The 18276-nt window shown below is 37.3% G+C and overlaps 1 protein-coding gene across 4 annotated transcripts in view; it reads left to right on the forward strand.

Annotated features, from left to right (window-relative positions):
* The window catches only part of LOC149034816 (uncharacterized), a 96652-nt gene extending 81066 nt beyond the window's left edge, over nt 1-15586 (forward strand). The window contains exons 1-6 of one of the 4 annotated variants that reach the window (XM_089193623.1): nt 5145-5375; nt 6572-6725; nt 8265-8426; nt 8703-8780; nt 9639-9706; nt 10247-15586. In XM_089193623.1, the coding sequence (XP_089049749.1) occupies nt 6629-6725; nt 8265-8426; nt 8703-8780; nt 9639-9706; nt 10247-13333 (3492 nt within the window). In that variant the 5' untranslated portion in view covers nt 5145-5375; nt 6572-6628 and the 3' untranslated portion in view covers nt 13334-15586. Of the gene's footprint in view, nt 1-5144; nt 5376-6571; nt 6726-6942; nt 6990-8264; nt 8427-8702; nt 8781-9638; nt 9707-10246 lie in introns of those variants that run through there. The other 3 variants (XM_089193622.1, XM_089193624.1, XM_089193625.1) reach the window with 3 other exon arrangements.
* Nucleotides 15587-18276: the final 2690 nt, after the last annotated feature.

Consider the following 18276-nt stretch of genomic DNA (forward strand, 5'->3'; position numbering starts at 1 on the left):
TCTGTGATTGGTCCAGGAAACTCTCGCTCCCCTCGCAACCAATTAGTTGCAAGGCTAAACTCAATCGCGACTTTTCGCGCGATTTTTGCAGTTTGCTTGATTTTACTTGAATTCATATAGGTTCTTTGAGATAATTTCCTCACCTCTGATTGGCCGATGTATTAAATTTGGCTTTGGTTTATTGACACTCAAGCGAAATGCACTGTCAGGAATTCTATTACTTTCTCTGTATGCGCGAACGACAGAGAAAATGGCTTTAACGAATTGAAGATAGCCTGTTCCCCATTTATCTGGTTAGAAATACCCATGGCATAATATTCGTGTTTCAAGCGAAATTGTTATTTAATTCTTATATGTTCCTCTTAAACATATAAACGGCTTTAAATCCTTAGAACCTAATTCCATTTCATTTTTGTTACTGAGACTCATTGTATGTTTATTTGCTTGGTCTTTTTGTTACGTAAATGTTCAAACGTAACTAATTCATTGTGTAAGCCAATAAAAGTGTGAAGCGATAAAGTTAAAGCACATCTTGTTTAGAAGCATTACAAGAGCTTCACTACTTTGATGTTGGGAATATGAATGGAAATAACGTATTGACATAAACCACTCAGTTTAAAAATATTGTAAGCAGTTGATAATTTCCCATTTCGATGGCGGTTTTACTTTGCAAGTAGAGTAATTGTTACCTTTCCTTTCCGAGGGAAACTAGTCCATTTAAGTCCACAAAAGTTTGTACTAAGCTATTAGTGATTGAGGCATATTAGCCAATCGTGAGTTCAACATGAAACCAGATGTACAATTCTACGGTGTTTAAAACTCGGCGTGAGGTCTTTCAATTATCTTACGGTAAGATATATTTTGATTAAGATAATCTGCTTGATGAATAAGAGCGTAATTTGATCTAGAAAAAGTTAATCTCGTACCGGAATTCCTGGAAATTACTACTTCTTCTACCTTTGGTTCTTTTCAGGCTCGTTTACCTTTATAAGCTGGAAACCTACGCTTTCCTGTAGTTGCTGTGTTATACCCCGACCAAACAAGTTGTTTTGAGCTCTTAGGAGAAGCAATAAAGAAAGTATCAACTGTACAAGAGTGTTAGAAATTTCTCCTAACAAAAGGTGAGGTTGATTAAAAGGTTTTACGCATCCTCAATGCACATATTTATTGTGTATTATGTATTGTGTATTGAGCTCCAAAACTTGCTAAAATCTTAGTATCTCTCTTATTCTATTTACGAAGGGAATCTGGTTTCAAAAATGGTCTAAATATCTTGAAATTTTCCTTTAAAGTGCCCATGACACGAATTTTTTTTTTGCATTTTCTGATTGATAGCGGTATTTAAATTACAAATAATCGACTTTAGCGCCTGGCGAGTTCTCCTTGTCTACTTTTTTGAGCATTGAAAGTACGATTTGTTGGCCAAAAAGTGTCCCCATAAAGCGCGCGGCTAAAAAGATAATATTACATAGCTGTGACGTAGAAAACTTTTAAGACACGTTGGCAACTATAGTGGAGAGGGGAGAAATCCAGAGGAAAGGACGTATTGCGTGGCCGGAGCGCCTTGTATCTCGAAATATCGAAATATCTCGAAACATCCCAAATGATGTTCTGGTATCTCATTATTTCTTTATATTACTCGGTATATGTGTATTATTCTTGTAGGCTACAAGAATAATATACATATACCCAGTATTTCTATAGCTATATGGCCAAAATGGACGCGTTTCGATCGTGGTCATTGAGGAGATTTTACTCTTCAGTGTCATCGGCCTTATGCTCCGTACCGGCTTCGAAGACGACTGTTATGAACAATTATTATTATTATTATTATTCTATTATTACTTATAAGATAACCAATGAATTCAGCTAAAAATATTGCCGATTAAGGGGCCTGTTCCCATAACGATCACGATTGTTCAACATTCTTTTCGGCTGACATTTCGCATGCGAAGAATGGCAAGTTCCTTGTTGTTGTTTATTTCACGCGCTAGAGATGTACTTATATTTCTTCTATTTCCACATGACTACATTTGCGCTTTTCTTATCGTATGAAAATCGAATCAATTGTAGTTTCCATCGTATTTTGATAACAGAACTACATCATTTGGAATAAAGTTCAAGCCCTTCCTGAAATGACCGATATCCTGCTGCGTGAACAGTGCAAAACTCTGGCGAATGCGGGCATAAACACAAGCTTGAAGCGGCCGTGTATTCTCCTAACCTAAGTTTCCGAAAATCCATCCCACGGGCCATCAATTCTCCCTTCTCTTAAGAAACTAAAAGTAGCAACAGAAACAACGTCATTGTGATAACAACACTGCAACGAGATAAATAAAGAAACACAAGTTTCATTGAATTAAATGGTGCGAGTCTAAGTGCTGTGTGAAAGTCGATACATACGAAATATTCATTTACCCATTTGGCGAAATGGGTCATATGGCAATGCAGCACTTACCCTGAAGAAGTTTTCTCTATTAAAATCCCTCTTTGAGATTAACTTGAATCAGATTATTATAAACTCACTCGTTTTCCGTTTGACCGGCTCGACGACGATAGCCTCTGCCTTTGCACTCTCGAGGGAAAGGAGCAACTTGCAGTGAAATTTCCCTATGACTTCGCGGCGACAAAACATCGTGCCTCGTGATACAGCTCATTCTTTCGTCAAAAGTTCGCTTTTGGTTTACTAAGGGAATCACTCTACAGCAACGAAACTCTAGAGCACTGAGCAAGGGGAACCTTCGCCGCACTTAGAGCGAAGGAATAAAATGTTATGGCAACAAAAACGAACACAGCCACCCACTCTTAACATAGATTTCGCCATAGAAAACAAAACACAAACGCAACAAACTAAATATTAAGTAACGGGAATTTTTTTTCTAGTCTTGACCTGAAAAACCGTAAGCGAGAAACCGCCTTTGTCAGTCTCCGTCGAAATCTTCGTTTGGTGCACGCAGTTCTCCTTCGTAGGGCTGAACCGTGCTCGCAACTTCCACTTCTTCTTTGCTACCTGAGTACGACGTATCACAACTCTCGGAAGAGCTTGCTGAAGGTAGGTATACATCACTATCGGTCATAATTTCAAGAGTACTTCAACGCTGATTGATACAAAATTACAAGAGAAATTTCGTGTCGTAGGCACTTTAAAGAAATGTCAATTGGAAAATACATCTAACAAATGATTTACACTGGTTCTATTATCTGCGCAGTATCACTGAGTTATTTCCATCCCAAGAAGCTGAGACGTAATAAAGTGTGTCAAGAAATATTTCGCTGGAAAGCGAGTGGAAGGTATGCTGAAAAATTATATCAGTTTTAGGGAAATCTGTATTGATCATACACGATTGTCTGGAGATTAAAGAAACCAACCAGAAGTCCTACATACGTAAAAGTCGAGTAACGGCGACGACGCTGTGAAGGCGTGTTATTGTATTTATCATAACAGCTGTAATCTCTCAAGATCTCAATAACAAAAATTAAGGTGAAAGAAACTACTGTATATTCGGTAAAAGTGGTGGAATCTTACCGTATAGTCAGTTAAAAGTGGAAGAGTCTCTCGCCCGCTTAGGGGTGCAGTTGATATTAATGGGAAACTCTTTGTATTTTTTTTTTAATATTTTTTTCAGTATGAAGTCATCTCAATTTTATCTTGTCCTAGTCAGGTGGTATTGACATTGCCATGACAACTTGTAAGGAGATTTACCAGCCACTGTTAAAGGAATCAGGCGATTGCTACTGGTACTTTCTTCCAGATGGACAAAGACAATTAAATCCGTATCATGTAAAACTCTTAGCACTGGCTTTCAGTTTGGTGTTGCTGTGGCAGCTAGTTAGAGCATTTTTGTACATGGTTGATTTTGCTTGCTTCCGGGACAAATCCACTGCATATCAGTGCAAAACAGATGCGGCTTTCCCTTTTTCAGAGGATGTCGCAATGGTGTGGCTTTGCCATCTTGGGTAGTAATTGTTTAATTGACAGTAAGTAAAATTCTCCGGCAGAACTTTGGTTGTGGGATTTTTAAATTAAACCAAGTTGAACTCCTAAAGCAGAAATATCCCATTTACATTTTTTTTTGTATCTGAACTAACAATGTTCGTGTTTTTCTTTGTTACCTTTATCAATCTCATGGCTACCCTTTTGGCCGAGTGTGGGCAAAAAAAAAGTTAGTTTGACTCACTTCCAAGGAATCAGTTATCAACTGATTGAGTAAATCAAATATTTTAACTCAAACTAAAAGGAAACTAGTATTAATATCAAAAAAAACTTTTTACTTTGTACATAAACTAGTTCTAAAAAGACTAACCAAAAACGTGTACCATTACAAATATTCAAAAAATGGGCGTTTTGGCGCCATTTTTATATCAACTTTGATTTTTAAGGCAACTCATGAATTTAATCTTAAAATCAACCTTGATGAAAAAATAAAAAAAAAAAACAGTTCTTGCACATTTTGGAGACAACCTTGATTTCAAAGGCAACTTAAATTATTCACCTGTGAATAACCTTCACACCCTCTTCAGAATGTCTCAATGGAATCCTCCATTTGTTCTGATAGACATCAATAAACTTGTTCTCCTTTACATCTCCTGATTTCTTCATATCTTCAGCATAGCATCTGATCTTCGAAAGATCATCAGACTGAATACCTTCTCTGAACATGCTCGTCCTCTCATTCTCAGTTACAGTCAACCTGTCAACAAGAGCTCTTGTGACATTGTTCACGGTAGACATTGTTCACGGTAGACATTGTTTGCGTGACCACTAACTGCCGAGTCAAAAATGAGTGAAAGAGTTCCTGGCACAAGGACAACTCCGTCATCAAACTTAATATTACTCTGTGAATTGCGCGGTCAGCCTTGAGAGCGTTTGACGTCTTTTTTTCAAAATTTGGGTTGTTATTTTTTTTTTTCACCGACTTCCATTTTGAAAATAATAGATATTTTATTTAAAATGGCTGATTTTGGAGATATTGATCGTATTTCGGAACACTGTGACAGTGATGATGATGATGATAATGAAGATGAAGGAAATACAAAACCTTTTTCATATATCCGCAGAGAGCGAAGCCGCGTAAGAACTCGTAGGAAGGGAAGTACGAAGTGCTTCCTGACGAAAGCACGCACTTCCGGTTTCAAGCTTGCATAGACTTATGGGCCAGGGGACTCCCCCTTTCGTTTTCACAACGCGCAATTGAGATTATTCGTGCTGTAACAAAGCTTTCGATTCTCTCTTGTTACTTTCTCAGTCTTAGTGACTTTGTTTTAAACATTTCCATGATGGATTGAGGAAGCAAGGTCGTAAAGCAGTCAAACGTGCCTTCCATTTCCGTGACAGAGGTAGGAACGCATGGTTGTATCAGATTTTTGAATGTGAGGTAAATACTTTTATTTTGAGTTTCTCAGTCAACATTTTCTCCTTCCTTCTCTCAATCTGTCCTAATTTTCTCTGATCCTTTGGCAATGAAAGACGTTCCTGCAGTTAACTGACGAGGATTGCTAACTTTTACTTGATTCTGGGGTGTATTAATTGTACTGCCGCTTCGTGTTACTTATGAGCTTAATTAAGCTGAGCTTGTTTGAACAAGTTACAGCTGTCGAATTCACCAAAATTCGCAACCAATATCTGGCATTTACCTTGTATAAAATAAGTAATTCGGGAGAATTAAGAGGAATATCTAAGTCATGGATTTGTGCAGGCGCTGATGATCGGAACACTGTCAGTTTCGTTTGCGTGTCATGCACACAATCGTGTTTTGCACTAGCTTTCGTGTCAGGTTTGCATAAGTATTAATTTAATGTGCTCCCGTATTTACGATACATTTGATCAAAAAACTATAAACATTTCCTGCGTATTTCACGTGTTTATGTTTATTATTTTACAGAGCTTAAAAGTAGTTTTTTTTTCTTCTTTGATAGACCGCTTAGATTCTCCCTTTTAACTGTACTGTTATACTGATTTCCTTGTTAAATATTGAAACACGATGATTTTTCTTCAAATGTCACTTAGTGATTTATTGGAAGCGTCCTTTCAATAAACTGTGTTTGATTTTAAGGAATCCAATTCATCAACTGGTAATGATACATGGGTATCTGAGTAAAGTTTACCTTAAATGGATAGCAGAAGTTAGTTAGGGAAGCCTGATGAAATGCCAGGAGGAAAGGGGGGAGAGAGGGCATCCTGTTTAGGGGGTTCGGTAGTTTCTCCCACTCACCTCATGTGAGGAAACTAGGATTATAAGCTCAGGGCCTGGATGGGCCACTGCTCAGATACAGACTTTACCTAACTATACCTACAGCCTCTTGGATAATTTGAATTGCTGTTGTAACATATTATATGAAACTGCAACACTTGCCAAATTTATTTCAGCCAATTGCAAATGTACTTGATAAATCTTGAACTATATTTTATATATATCTTTTGTTCTTTTGCTGTTTTTATAGTACAATATTAATTGCTTGTGATTTTGTGTCTATATATCCCTCCCATTCTCAAAGGGAAAAGTACTGTTTTTGCAATTGGGTAATATTTTGAGCTGATGTTTATTACCATTTGCAACCAACTTTCTTTCAGGCCAGTATAACTTAAAACAGCAACTCTGTGAGAAGCATCAGTCTTCTTACAGTTGCTATGGCTACAGGAAGAAGTCCAATTAAAGTTCCATGTGAAAATGAAGACTTACCTGACAAAGAAATTGCATCAGATTTTGACAAGGACACTTTACGAGGTGAGCTAGGTTCAACTTCGGCTTCAGTTATTGTTAGAACAATTTCTATTCGATCAGTTTCAAGAATGCAAGCAGATGTGGAAAAGGATATATACACTGTATGACCAATTTAAAAGATATTTGGCCAGTTATGACTCTCTTCTATGATTATAATATGCTGTTCATTTAGAGGATCTATGACACAGAAACCTTTGTTATTTTCTTTCTAAAAGTTCAAAGCAATTACACAAAGACTTTATTTGGTCATCATTTAACATCCACTGTGTAAGTTTGCATCATAAGTGCAATCATCATCATCTTCTTCTTCTATTAGAATGTAACAATCAATTGAAAGCTTCAACCTCGCCCCCCCCCCCCTCTCCTTTTCTCCTGAGAAACTCATAAGTATTTGATCATTATCCAAGCTAAACAGGGGGTGAATTGAACCTTGCCTGACTGGCATTGGGGAATTTGAACCAGAAGTGTCAAGATTTTCTAGTAGAATACAAGTGTTATATCTTTAAATATGGAGGTGTTTAAGGTAAATAGTGCACTTTTACTTACAAATTGCTCAGACAGAAGAAAAAAGTCTTTAGGGTTTAGGTTTTAAAGCTTGCTCAGTGTGTTGAAAGTTATGGTTGCTAATTTTGCTTTTTACATAGAAATTGGGTGGGGCATTTGATTAAAATTTTTTTTGGGTGGGGAGGAGAGAAAGAGGGGGAGGGGAGGGGAATTTGAGGAAACTAATCTCCAAAAGTTCAAATGCCCTGGGATTTGCTTCAAATTAAGTGATGCTTAAGCATGATCATCATCATCATCATCATGATTGTCACCCACATTATCAGCATTGTCATAACTATTGATCTTATTTTCTTTATCATTATTCTTATCATTTATATCACCGCTATTTGTCTATAAGTAATATTGCTTTTGGTTTTTATGATTTTAATATTTGGATCTTATTGACTTAGCAACTGTCTAAATGTATAAAAAGTAGTAGACTCTTCTACATTTATAATTATGCTAACTCTCTCTGATTATCAGGGAGTCTCACATACACAGAGCAAGACTCTGGGTCTCCCATATGAGTCATCAAACCTTCAAGATAAAAGAGGATTCGCATCAGTTCCATACAGAAACATAACATTTGAACTCCAGATTTCCCATATCCAATGTTATTTGGCTTTTTGTTAATCTTTAAGGGTTCTTATCTTAATTTTCTTGATTGCACTAAGACTGTTTCAAAGTAGGGATTACACTTTCTCCTAAACAACAACCACAACAGCTATTGAGTCTGCTTGATTAAGCTTTCAACCAAAAAAGTCTCTCAAGAGTTTACTGAGTGGGGTCTGTCTTGTGAAGGGGGAGGAGGGGACTGCACACATCATCTAAGGTTTTCAGGGGATGGGTCAAGTCAGGCAGGTGCAAAATTGGCATCTGGCATAAAGGGAAAGATCTTCAGATTTTAAATCTTCAGATCTTGGCAGCTCTGTGTATACACTAATAATTATTAACTACAACCACAGACTTTGACACAAATTATTTTTTATTTTTTTGCAGCCACAGCTGATGCTTATAGGAATAAGGGTAATGAGGCCTTTAAGAAAGGAGATTTCATCAATGCTATTCATTTTTACACCGAAGGAATTAAAATGAACTCCGATGCAAAAGAACTGAATGCCAAACTTTACAACAACAGGGCTATTGCACATTTTAAACTTGGTAAGATAATGAGAGCTTTAATATACATTTTTTCTCTTTTGAAGCTATTGGGCTGTCAATGGTAGTTTTCTGAGAAAGGTGATAATTTTGAATGCATGCCTGGAAAAATATTCATCTTATCTTGCCCTTGCTAGCTAGCTCTCAAATATACAAAAAAAGTAACCTCTTACTCCAGATATCAATGAGCATCACAAGTTTTTCCCAAAATTATTGTAATGGTGGTTGGTTTGCTACATGTATGGCTAATCAGAGATATTAATTTTATTGTAAAAACAGGAAATCACCAGGATTCATTAAGGGATGTAGAAGCAGCCATTGAGTTAAATCCAACTTTCCTTAAGGCAATTGTGAGAGGTAATAGATATGTTAGTTGTGCTGTAATGATAATAAAAAAGAAGAACTCAACACTCTTAAAGGTTCAATGAAGTTAAATCTTGTCTCAATAGACTTGAATTAAGAGGTCGAGAACACCCTGATGTACATTTGAATTCAGCTCTTGACTGCTACGCCATGACTTTTCATTAATTATGATGATAATATTATTTTGAGCTGGATGAAGAACTCAATGTGAAGTACATGGTGTCAGATATGTTTAGTCACTATCCAGCTGTTTTGAAAAGAAGTAAAGATCAGGACCTAACTTCACTCAAAACTGTAAGAAAACTTTCCTCATTTGTCAAGTATAGCTCAACTTCAAGTGCTATTAATAATACAAGTAATAATAATGTAACTAAATGGACAGCATGCATAAACTCTTATTCTTGGTGAGTCACTTCTTAGGAATCAGTTATCAGCTGATTGAGTAAATCAAATATGTTAACTCAAACTAAAGGGAAACTAGTATTAATATCAATAACCTAGTTCTAAAAAGATTTACTAAAAAAATGTACCATTATAAAATTTTAAAAAACTGGTCTCATTTTTCCGTATTCATATTGCATGTCTTATATTCTATTTATAATTACATCTTAGTGTTTTTGTGGGAATTGTCGGTCCCAATTTAAATGTTCCTAGAAGTTTCAGTTGTCTAAAGCTAAATAAATCTAACTAAATCTATTAAGGCCTGTTTATTCTTTTCCATTTAGTTTCTTTGTTTTTTTTAATTTTTTTTTTTCTTCTGGTCTGTAATGATTTAACTTTCAATGGTTCAATGGTTCTTTTCTTAGAATTGAGCTACGGTAATAATATGCTTCTTTGTGCTGTTGCCTACAGGAGCCAGTGCCTGTGTTGAACTGAAGAGATTTGAAGAAGCAATCACTTGGTGTGATAACGGATTAGCTGTATCCTTTGAAGGAATCTCTAGTTTTTAACTGTGGGTATAATGGAAATAATTTCCACAGTTTGACATTTTAAGGGAGAAAATAAAATTGATACTTTCCTTTATTCTCAACACTTATCTGATTGATATTGTATTGCTATTGAAAGGAGAAATTCTCTCTTGGTCACTGATCAAGGGAGTTAAAGGGTTAGAAGACTAATACTCACCCAGTTTACACTTGGTACATGGGTAGATGATCTCTCTAAAAGAAGCAGATCAAAAAGCTTGGTAATGTTTACATATTATGCAGATTTTCTTGCCTTTAACCTACTGAAGGTGATCTTGTTGTGATAGAGACTAGTTTCTAGTGACAGTAACAAAGTAATTTGCATTTGAAAAGCAGCCATATTTTTTATAATAACAAGGTCACCCTTAGCCATCACTCTTGCTCAGAGGCTTGGCAACCAAGTACACAACTGAAAATGAACTATTACATACCAATACGATCAAAAAAATAATCGTTTTTGTTTTTTCCACATTTTTAACCCTTAACATAAATAAGATTAACAAAAACAATAAAATCTTGTTATCATTAAGACTTCAGTCTGTCAGAGAAATGGGAGATAAGTCCATGGAGGAAAAAGATCCTATTAGTCATGACCACGGTAGTGCAAGTTCAGGTGATGTCAAGAAAGTCATAAACTTCTACAACCTATATCTTAAAATAGCTAAAGAAGTAGGAGACAAGCATGGGGAGGGTGATGCTTATGGCAATCTTGGCAATGCTTATTTCCATTTGGGTGATTTCAAAAAAGCCATAGAGTACCACAACCTACATCTTAAAATATCTCAAGAAGTAGGAGACAAGCATGAGGAGGGTAAGGCTTATTGCAATCTTGGCTGTGCTTATGGCTGTCAAGGTGATTTCAAGAAAGCCATGGAGTATCACAACCTATTTCTTAAAATAACTAAAGAAGTAGGGGACAAGCGTGGGGAGGGTAAGGCTTATGGAAATCTTGGCATTGCTTATTTCCGTCAGAGTGATTTAAAAAAAGCCATAGAGTACCACAACCTAGATCTTAAAATAGCTAAAGAAGTAGGAGACAAGCATGGGATGGGTAAAGCTTATGGCAATCTTGGCAATGCTTATGACTCTCTGGGTGATTTAAAAAAAGCCATAAAGTACCACAACCTATATCTTAAAATAGCTAAAGAAGTAGGAGACAAGCATGGGATGGGTAAAGCCTATGGCAATCTTGGCAATACTTATTGCAGTCTGGGTGATTTCAAAAAAGCCATAGAGTACCAAAATCCATGTCTTAAAATAGCTAAAAAAGTAGGAGACAAGCATGGGGAGGGTAAAACGTATGGCAGTCTTGGCACTGCTTATCACAGTCTGGGTGATTTCAAAAAAGCCATAGAGTACCACAACCTACATCTTAAAATAGCTAAAGAAGTAGGAGACAAGCATGGGGAGGGTATTGCTTATGGCAATCTTGGCGATGGTTATTACAGTCTGGGTGATTTCAAAGAAGCCATAGAGTACCACAACCTACATCTTAAAATAGCTAAAGAAGTAGGAGACAAGCGTGGGCAGGGTAAAGCTTATGGCAATCTTGGCACTGCTTATCTCAGTCTGGGTGATTTTAAAAAAACCATAGAGTACCACAACCTACATCTCAAAATAGCTGAAGAAGTAGGAGACAAGAATAGGGAGGGTGTTGCTTATGGTAGTCTTGGCCAAGCTTACCACTTTCTGGGTGATTTCCGAAAAGCCATTGAGTACCACAACCTAGATCTTACAATAACTAAAGAACTAGGAGTCAAGCAAAGGGAGGGTAAGGCTTATGGCAATCTTGGCACTGCTTATCGCAGTCTGGGTGATTTCAAAAAAGCCATAGAGTACCACAACCTATGTCTTAAAATAGCTAAAGAAGTAGGAGACAAGCATGGTGAGGGTACCACTTATGGCAATCTTGGAAATGCTTATTACGATCTGGGTGATTTCAAAAAAGCCATAGAGTACCACAACCTAGGGCTTAAAATTGCTAAAGAGGTCGAAGACAAATGCTTGGAGGCAACGGTCTACCGTTCATTAGGATGGGTTTTTGAGTTTCAGGGTGGACTGCCAAAAGCCGTTGAACATTACCAAGCTAGCATAAACTTATTCAATTCCTTGAGAGTACTTCTAAAATCTAAAGATGAGTGGAAAGTTGATTTTCGAAATCGGTATACAATTGCGTATACGGGTTTGTGGAGAGTTCTCGTAAAACAGGGTAATATAGATAAAGCCTTATTTGTTGCTGAGAAAGGACGAGCTCAAGCTCTGGCCGATCTCATGGAATCCAGTTTTTGTGGTGGCATAAGTCAGCACAAGACAGGCGACGAAGATTTAGCAGTCACTGCTAAGTCTTCATCAATTGGGATGAAACGTTTTTTTTCAATTTTAACAAACGTTCGATCAAACACCGTCTTTCAGGCAGTGGACGAAACTGATGTCAATCTTTGGGTTATGTCCGTAGGAAAAGAAGTTATGTTAAGACAAAGTAAACTCAAAGGTTTTGTTTCAGAGAATAGTGTAGCTAGCCAGTCCTTTGAGTCGTTCATGCTCGGTGTCTATACACAACTTGGTGTTCGTTCTATTGTGAGATGCGAGAATCGATCTTTGGATGCTTTGAGGAAGAGCAGTTCAAAAGTGGATGAGAAAACTAAAGAAGACAACCCTCAACCTCCCATCGAACAAAACGAATGCTTGCGCACTTTGTATGATACCGTTATGAAGCCAGTGGCTGACCTGGTTCAAGGGGACGAGCTAGTCATTATTCCCGATGGACCCCTGTGGCTTGCTCCTTACGCTGCATTGAAGGATGGTAATTCTAAATACCTCTGTGAATCATTCAGAATCCGACTCGCTCCATCGTTAACAAGTCTTAGACTCATTGCCGATTGCCCAGATGATTATCACAAAAGCAGTGGTGCGTTACTTGTAGGAGAACCGTGTTTAGCCGAGGTTACTAATGGGAAGGGGGAGAAAATTTTTTTTGCGCCGCTTCCGTGTGCTAAAGAAGAAGTAGAAATGACCGGAAAAATTTTGAATATCACGCCAATCACTGGCAGACACGCCACGAAACGTGAGGTGTTGAAAAGAATCAGTTCCGTTTCCTTAGTTCACTTTGCGGCACACGGATGTATGGAAACTGGCGAAATTGCTCTTACACCTAACCCACACCGAACATCTACTGTGCTAACGGAGGAGGATTACATTTTAACAATTGGAGATGTATTGAATGTTCAACTTCGCGCCAAACTTGTTGTGCTTAGCTGCTGCCACAGTGGTCGGGGCGAGATCAAGGCTGAAGGTGTGGTTGGCATTGCGCGCGCTTTTATGGGGGCTGGAGCTCGGTCTGTTGTGGTGTCCCTGTGGGCGATTTCGGACGAGGCTACTCTCGAGTTCATGAAATGCTTTTATCAACACCTTGCAGAAGGTAAACCTGCAAGTGAGTCACTGAACCTGGCCATGAAAAGCCTCAGAGAATCAGACCAGTTCCGCGACATCAAATACTGGGCGCCCTTTTTGCTGATTGGAGATGACGTCACTCTCGACTTCATGGTGAAGGAAAGAGAAAATTTCAATACAAAATCACATTAATGAACACTTTTTTTCATTTCAAAAAGAATGACGCAGGAACTTGGAGGGTTTAAATGTTTCTCAATTTTTACAAGTTTTGGCTATTTTTCATTACTTTTTACTTTTTCGCTAACTGGAACTTGAGATGTGTAACTCTACTTTGGTGAAGAAATAAAAAAGGAACTATTTCAATATATTTTGATTTGTGGAATTGTCTGTTTTTGTTACATTTAAAAATTTAAATGCTCGTAAAGAGTACGAAATGTAAGAAGGCTTCGGTTATGAAGGCCTACAGTAGTTGAAGGCAATTACGAGGTTTTCGTTTTCGTCAAAATGACACTAAGCTCTATTCCTGTATTATAATCAGTTGTATGGAAAACAATTTAAAGGTTTTTTTTTTCTTTTACATAACCAGGAGCTTGTCCAACGGGTTTTAATTACCTTTATGCTCTACGCTTTCCTAAGCAAAGAAACATTTCGTCATTTGAAAAAGTTGGCGAATTTTTATTTCCAAAAATTTGATTTGCAAAATTTGCAACCATATATGAATTGATCTTAGATGGTTTTGTACATCATAAATTACTTGTTACAATTCGCCATTATTTTTACAAAAAATTGATTATCATTTTCAACTTTTTTCCAATCCATTTTAATGCAGTCTAATTCTATCACTGCCAAGATTGCCATTATAAGCTTAATTTGAGGAAGTAAACATCAGAGATGATGTATTCTATATACAAGGCTAAAAGGTTAAAAAATTAATGTAATTCCCGATGGGAATCGGTAATTACATAAGATATATATGTACGTGTGGACGGTCATCTCTTTTTTAACCCTGATGATGGCAAACAGCCGAAAACGTTTGGTTTAAACATTTTTTAATTTTTTAACCTTTTAGCCTTGTATATAGAATACATTTTACAAAGCGAACATTATGGACATCAGAGATGATGTTATTTAATTTACCGACCATATGTTAGAGACATTAGAACTACTTTTAGGGGTGTAGCCAGCCTCTAGTCCTGTAGGCCCGGCCTACGATTGTTTTTCGTCCGCTTGACTTTTATAGTATAACTCTTGCAAATGTTGAAACAAAAATTGAAATTTCCTAGGTAACAGGCCCACATCAAGTCAAAAAGCTGGCTATAACCCTGTTTTTAATTTTTTTTTTAATTTTAGTCTATTTTATCAAACACTTATCCGTTCGTTTTAAAGAACCACGACAGAGAGGTTAAAAATTGTCCGTGTAATCTAAAGAAGGAAACAGCGACGTACAGTTCACTGTTGCTGAAGTTCCCATAGCTGTGACTTTTGATGTATGTGACATGGAACTTGTTCTTTCCTGTAGGAAAATATTTACGCCAATAAATTAAAGAAGTAGTTAAAGTAAGCCATGTAATCCTCAATGGGAATTATTTTGGTGAAAAGGTTCATGAATAAATGTAACTCTAGTCCTAAATTGAAAAGGCTCAGGACTTCAGAAGAAATCTTTCAATTTTTGAAAATTCCCCTTTCAAACTTTTTTCATTGCTTTAAATTTACCTTAGTACAATTTGAAGGTGTCTGAGAATGTCTTTTTAGGTGTAAGAATTTATAGTTAGATATTCAAAGGGTGCTTTTGTAATTAGAACCCGTTACGTGGTCAAACAAAAGGTATAGTGTATCACAGCTGTTTTACAAGAAAGTTTTGTAAAATCAATCTTAATTTTGCAGATTTTCGCAACTATCATTGGTATATGCTGGTATAGAATGTAATAATTAACCTTGCATGGTTGAATAGGATGTAACGTAGAATTTTAAAAACAAGCTGGAGCAGTTTTAACTAAATGTGCTTTGTATAATGTCAGTTTATTTAGCGTGAAGTGTTTTGATGCTATTTTTATTTACAGTTGAAGATAGTTGTTCAGTTACCTTGGTTTATATTAATTAACTCATGAACTCCCAGGTTCAAAAGAAAAATTCTCCCAACTGATAAGAATATGTTTCTCATTGTTGCTTCATTCCAGGAATTCGATGTAACATTACGTTTCTAGCATAAAATTATCCTCCAGTTTAGATTTTCTCAAATTGTTATTGACATCATGTCTGTCGGTGTATTAATACCGTGAGGAGAATTTAAATTATGATGAGTCTTGAGAGTAAATGGGTTCATTTTAGTGTCTCCGTTTAGCGCTTATTTTACTTAAAGCCTTGGACAATTTAATGCAGTTGCTATTGTACTTATTTTTTCACTTCTTTGCGTAGGAGAAATATACAGTGTAAAAAATACAAAAACTGCGTTGATTTTTATTGTCTGTCTCCATATTCTAAGGATTCACGTGAGATGCAGAGAGAACAGATCCTATGGGAACTTCAATGCTTGTTTTGACCGGCGCGCGCTAAGTTGATAATCTATGCAGCTGACAGTTTACTAACATTCCATGTTTCGAGCCTCCACCCACTTAACAAACGCGCGTCGATTCTTCAATTGTATCTCTTCCACTGTCTATCGTTCTCCATATTCTCACGCGGTTTTGAACGCTGACGGACCTGTTTATGCTGTTACATGTGTGCCCCTTTTTAACCTTTTTCCTCACACAAGTTTTTGCACCTTTTCACATTTGCGCTTCCCTTTTTTTCTGATTCCTTTTGTTCGTTCTTTCCTTTCTTTAAAGTACTTTTCCTTTATCCCATCTTTACGCGCACTTTGGTCATCTCCCTTAACATTTTTCTTCTGAGCGCTTCAATAGATGCGACTATCCGCCTGTCTCTTTCAGTTTTCATTCGCCCCAATCCTTGCGCAACCTCAGGCTTCTTACAACTCATATACCTCTTTATTATATACTCAACAAAATATCGCGTTTCTGATTGGTCAATGATGAATGCATAAATAGGTTATAGAGTGCAATAGAGGTTATAGAGTGCAATACGGAGAAGTTGCCATGGAAACACCGATGGAGTAATTTTGTCGAGAATATAATAAATAAAAAATCGTATGAACCTGCTCGTGCATTTCGTGATTTATGGTCACTCGTGATGTTTTGAAAGTTCTCAAATTGCACTCGCCTACGGCTCGTGCAATTTTGAGAACTTTCAAAACATCACTCGTGCCCATAAATCACGAAATGCACTCGCGTTCATACGATTTCCTATACTTACTCCCCCAGGGTAGTTGTTATCGTGCTTATTTTGTCCACTTTGGGATGGTGTCCACTTAACGTCATCTCTGGTAAAATCTCTGTTTTCCTTTCGACTGATTCTCAGTCCACAGGGTCTCTCACTTTAAAGTCTCACGTGCCAGTGTTTTCTCTCCTCAGTCTTCTCATCACAGTTGCAGTTATAAAGCGGAACAGCTTCCTCCAAGTCTCGGCGACATAATCAGTGCATTTTGTTGGAAACGAGTCCTTTAATGTCCAAAGTAAGGCCTCTTCTATCATCTGATTGAGAATGGGTCAAACTCTCGCCCAGGGTTCACCGAATCCAGAATGGCGGCAGACCAATCCACAAACTCCACAGAGTCGGTAGCCGTCATCTCTAGACGCAGAGAAGACCCTGGGAAAGAGTTTTGACGAAACAATAATTAGGAAAAGATAGCTTACTGCGAAACTTCCTAGAAGGTAGTCGATAACAGCCTGGGAGATTCATTATAAGCAAACATGTTCCGTCGATTATTGGACTCCATGTCTCCTTACATCGTAGAATAAACTCCTCGAATACGCACGCTTATATGCCCCTCTCTCCCTCCCTTCAATGGCATTATGCATCCCTCTACTTTGACTTTTATCATTATACAGCACCATGCAACATTATACCCCTGAGTGGCACCATAAATGCAGCGCTTTACAACGATATGTACCCCCAGTTAGCACTGTGCTTCCCTCTACTGAATTTTACATCACCATACAGCGCTTTATAAACAATTTCTCCAATTTGGCCCGAAAATAAGTGCAGTTTAAGGTTTACAAATTGGGGAATATCGCTTAGGCGATATTCTCGGGTATCACCCAGCTTTAGCTGGGGGATATTCAGTCACTTGCTACGTTAAGACCAATCTCGTGCGATCAAAAATATTTGATGAATCATAACCAACAATATGCACCACTAGATAGCACTATACTTCCCTCTCCTGCAGTTTACATCACTATACAGCGCTACAAAACAATATATATCCCTTAATAGCACTATACTACCCTCTTCTGCAGTTTACATCACTATACAGCGCTTTACAACATTTCATGTACCTCTAAGTAGGCTTGATCGGCATAATAGAATACCTACAACGAAATGTTTTGGCCTCACGGGCTATGCTTCATGTCTTTCTCCAAAGTTTATTAAATACTCGATGAAAACCTCTGCGTCGTTTTCAGAAAACACATTTTCCAGCGCAGTTATGACTCGTCTGACGTGAAGATACAGAGATAGAGAGTTGATTACGGCTTCAAGTTTCAAACTCTTAAAGGCGGGAAATATGTCTTGAATTCTTGGGTTGGACTCAAAAAGTCTGAAACAAAATCATTCACGGACATCATTATTAACTCTGAATAATGGAAATTCGACTTACGTTACTTTAGATAATGCATTTTACTCCCATTTTGCCAGTTATGCAAAGAAATCAAGGCACTGAGCAATACCCACAACGAGCCACAGCTACACAGTTGTGAATCTCCATCCTCATCCTCAGTAGAACTATGCTATCACGAAGGTAGTGCGCGTTTGCGCACGAAAAGGCCTGAGAAAACGTTTTTCGCGGTCTACTTAATTGTTGATTGTTTTCATTTTGTCGGGTTCTTCTTTAAAACCGGAACTCTGTTTTTAGCGACTCATTCAAGTACTTCTCTGGTTAAGATGTAACTTAACTCTTTATACAACAGGAAATAGAAAAACAACAGGTGGCACATTTTAAAGGATATTAAACACGTTATGATAACTCGGCAAATTCTTTGGGAAACAATAGTCATTAATTATTCATAAACGTCGGTAGCAGT

Source organism: Pocillopora damicornis, chromosome 14 (genome assembly GCF_964200805.1).
Source record: "Pocillopora damicornis chromosome 14, jaPocDami1.2, whole genome shotgun sequence".
Taxonomy (NCBI): domain Eukaryota; kingdom Metazoa; phylum Cnidaria; class Anthozoa; order Scleractinia; family Pocilloporidae; genus Pocillopora; species Pocillopora damicornis.